Raw genomic sequence first — 2,841 nt, 5'->3', positions numbered from 1 at the left:
TTTGATTATTTAATTTAAACTGATTTTTAATTATTTTTTAAATATTATCGTTTACCAGCAATGGCTTCTATATAATTAAGGTAGCCTATAGATTCTTTAATTTGTGAGAAGCAAGAGCCTGCTGTGAAACAAACAAGAACTGAAGGGCTCAGAATCATAATAATGAGTTCAGTTCTGAGTTGCTTAAGCGTTACTACCAACAATCTCAGTCTCGTTTTTCTGATCTTACTTATTCCACTGCTCTTTCTTTTCCGGAGCTCCAAAGTCGGCCGCAGCCGAGGAGGCAAAGAGCCACCGTTAGCGGCGGGTGCATGGCCCATAATTGGTCATCTCTGGCTCTTCACCGGTTCCCAGCCACCTCAGAAAACTCTAGGTGCCATGGCTGACAAATACGGAGCCATATTCAGGATCAAGATCGGATCACAACGTGCTGTAGTCATCAACGACTGGAAAACCGCTAAGGAATGCTTCACCACCAACGACATTGCCCTGTCATCGCGCCCTCGGCTCATCGCTATCGAACGCCTGACGTACGACCAAGCCATGTTTGCCTTCACACCTTATGGGCCTTACTGGCGCGAAGTTCGAAGAATTGCCAACCAAGAATTGCTCTCCAATCGCCAAGTCGAGTTATCAAGCCACGTTCGCGTCTCTGAAGTAGAAGCCAGCATTAAAGCGCTTTTCAAACTGTGGGCTGAGAAGAAGAACAGCGGCTCCGGCGGGTATATTGCGGTGGAGATGAGGAAGTGGTTTGGGGAGTTGATGCTCAATACCTTTCTTAGAGTGGTTGCGGGAAAGCGGTGTTTTGGGTCAGAGGAAGAAGCACAGCGGTGTCTCAAAGCCCTGAGGGATTTCATGCGGCAGTTGGGGTTGGTTTTGGTGGGTGATGCGGTTCCTTGGCTTCGGTGGCTGGACTTTGGCGGCCACGAGAAAGCCATGAAAGAGACAGCTAAGGAAACGGACGCCATTATGGGGGAGTGGTTGGAGGAGCATCGGCGGAGAAGAGCTTGTGGCGAGGATGGGAGTCAAGATTTCATGGACGTCATGCTTTCGATTCTTGATGGTTCTGAGCTTGCAGGATTTGATGCCGATACTATCATCAAATCCACCACTTTGGTATGGATATTGTGTGTACTCCTCCTCATTATTGTTACTTCTTTTTCCTCATCTTTTAGTTGAATGATGCAAGTTAATAACACAAAAATAATAAGTTGAATATAATAAATTTATATATTTTTTTTATGTTTCTCTTTCAAAAGTTATAATTATTTTTAAAAAAATTATGTATATCTTCACAAAATTTCTGTGTTTATCATTTATGAATTTTAATATTTTTTCCTTAAAACGTTATGTTTTTAGTGTCAAAAAATTATCGCTATTATCGTCGTAAACTTGTGTTGTATTCTATTTTTTTAAGAGGAATGCTAGGGTCAGCAATTTTGGTGTTTTGTAATCATCAATTGACCATTAATAGTATTTTTAATGGTGTGAGATTACATCTAATGGTGGGAGATCACTCACTTTTGTTTTGATGGTTAAGTGCTGTCCAAAAAACACAAAAATTACTGGCCCCTAGACTTTTCTTTTTTTTAATTGTGTTTACTATAAAAAAATCTTTATCTATCATCAATAAAATTCTACGTTTTTCTTATATTTATCTTCAAAAAATTGTATTTCCTTTAAAAAAATTTCTATAAAAAATGTTTATATTTATCTTCGAAAAATTTATGTATTTTTTTTAATTTATGTGTTTATCTTAAAATAGTAAGTGTTTGTTGTCACAAAATTTATATTTATTTTTATATTTTCTTCATATATTTCTCTTTAAAATTTTATGTTTCTTCCCTTAAAAAAAATTTATGTATTTATCATTATAAAGTTTCTGCATTTTGTATAAAAATTTTCTGTATTCTTTCTTATGCATGTTTTTTTATTTTTTTCTTTTGTTTTTTTATTCTTCTTCCTTTTCATAAAACTTTAGAAAATATAAAAAGAAACGAACTAATAAATAAGGAGCCACTCAGATAAAGACGATTAAAACGTCTTCTTTTAAAGATATTTTTCAGTAATTAAAATTTAACATGTATAATCGATTAAATTGTATTATTTTTGTCAAAATTAGGCTAGACAAATTGATTTGACCGAAAAAATGGTGAATCAAATCTTGAACTAATCTAAATTAATATTCTTTTTTATAGAAAACGACTACAATATTCTATTATAAAAAATGGCTAAAATACTTATATTATATATATTAATTTTGAAAATCCTAAATTTTAGTCCTTTATTTTTCTATGGTAGAGTTAGAATTTAAAATTTTTAAAATATATATAATAATAAGGGTATTATAGTCATTTTTTATAAAAAAAAATAATATTAATTTAAATCAGTTTAAGATTTGATTCACCATTTTTTCGGTTAAATTAATTTGTCTAGCCTAATTTTGACATAAATAACATGATTTAATCGATTATATATAAATATCTTTAAAAAAAGACGTTTTAGGCGTCTTTATATGAGTGACTCCCAACAAATAAAACAAAAAGATACAAGAGAAAAAGAAAAACATAGAAGAAAAATGAGAAAAAGTAAAAGACCACGGAGAAAAAGAAGACTCAAGAAAAGAAGAAAAAGATGAAAAAAATAAGTTGGAAAAAGAATGAAACACATAAGATAAGGAGAAGAGAAAAAGAAGAAAGAGAGAATCTACTAAATGTTGAGCGTGTGAGTAAGATAAATAGTGAAAGACGTCTTGAGGTGCTTGGTTATAAAGTTAATTTGGTTATCCAATATTTTTATTTTTTTAAATTATTTAAGGATTAAAAATAAAATTTTAGTTCA

At 32.3% G+C, this 2,841-nt stretch overlaps 1 protein-coding gene across 4 annotated transcripts in view; it reads left to right on the top strand.

Moving 5' to 3' along the window:
- LOC107610154 (cytochrome P450 82A3-like) overlaps nucleotides 90-2,841 on the top strand; it is a 5,394-nt gene continuing 2,642 nt past the window's right edge. For 2 of the 4 annotated variants that reach the window (XM_021106103.1, XM_016312241.2), the window contains exon 1: nucleotides 90-1,116. In XM_021106103.1, the coding sequence (XP_020961762.1) occupies nucleotides 163-1,116 (954 nt within the window). In that variant the 5' untranslated portion in view covers nucleotides 90-162. The remainder of the gene's footprint in view (nucleotides 1,117-2,841) is intronic. The other 2 variants (XR_002350218.1, XM_016312242.2) reach the window with 1 other exon arrangement.

The sequence above is a fragment of the Arachis ipaensis genome, chromosome B07, assembly GCF_000816755.2.
Source record: "Arachis ipaensis cultivar K30076 chromosome B07, Araip1.1, whole genome shotgun sequence".
Lineage (NCBI taxonomy): Eukaryota > Viridiplantae > Streptophyta > Magnoliopsida > Fabales > Fabaceae > Arachis > Arachis ipaensis.
Note: the sequence above shows the minus strand (reverse complement) of the source record. Positions and strands in the feature narration are given on the sequence as shown.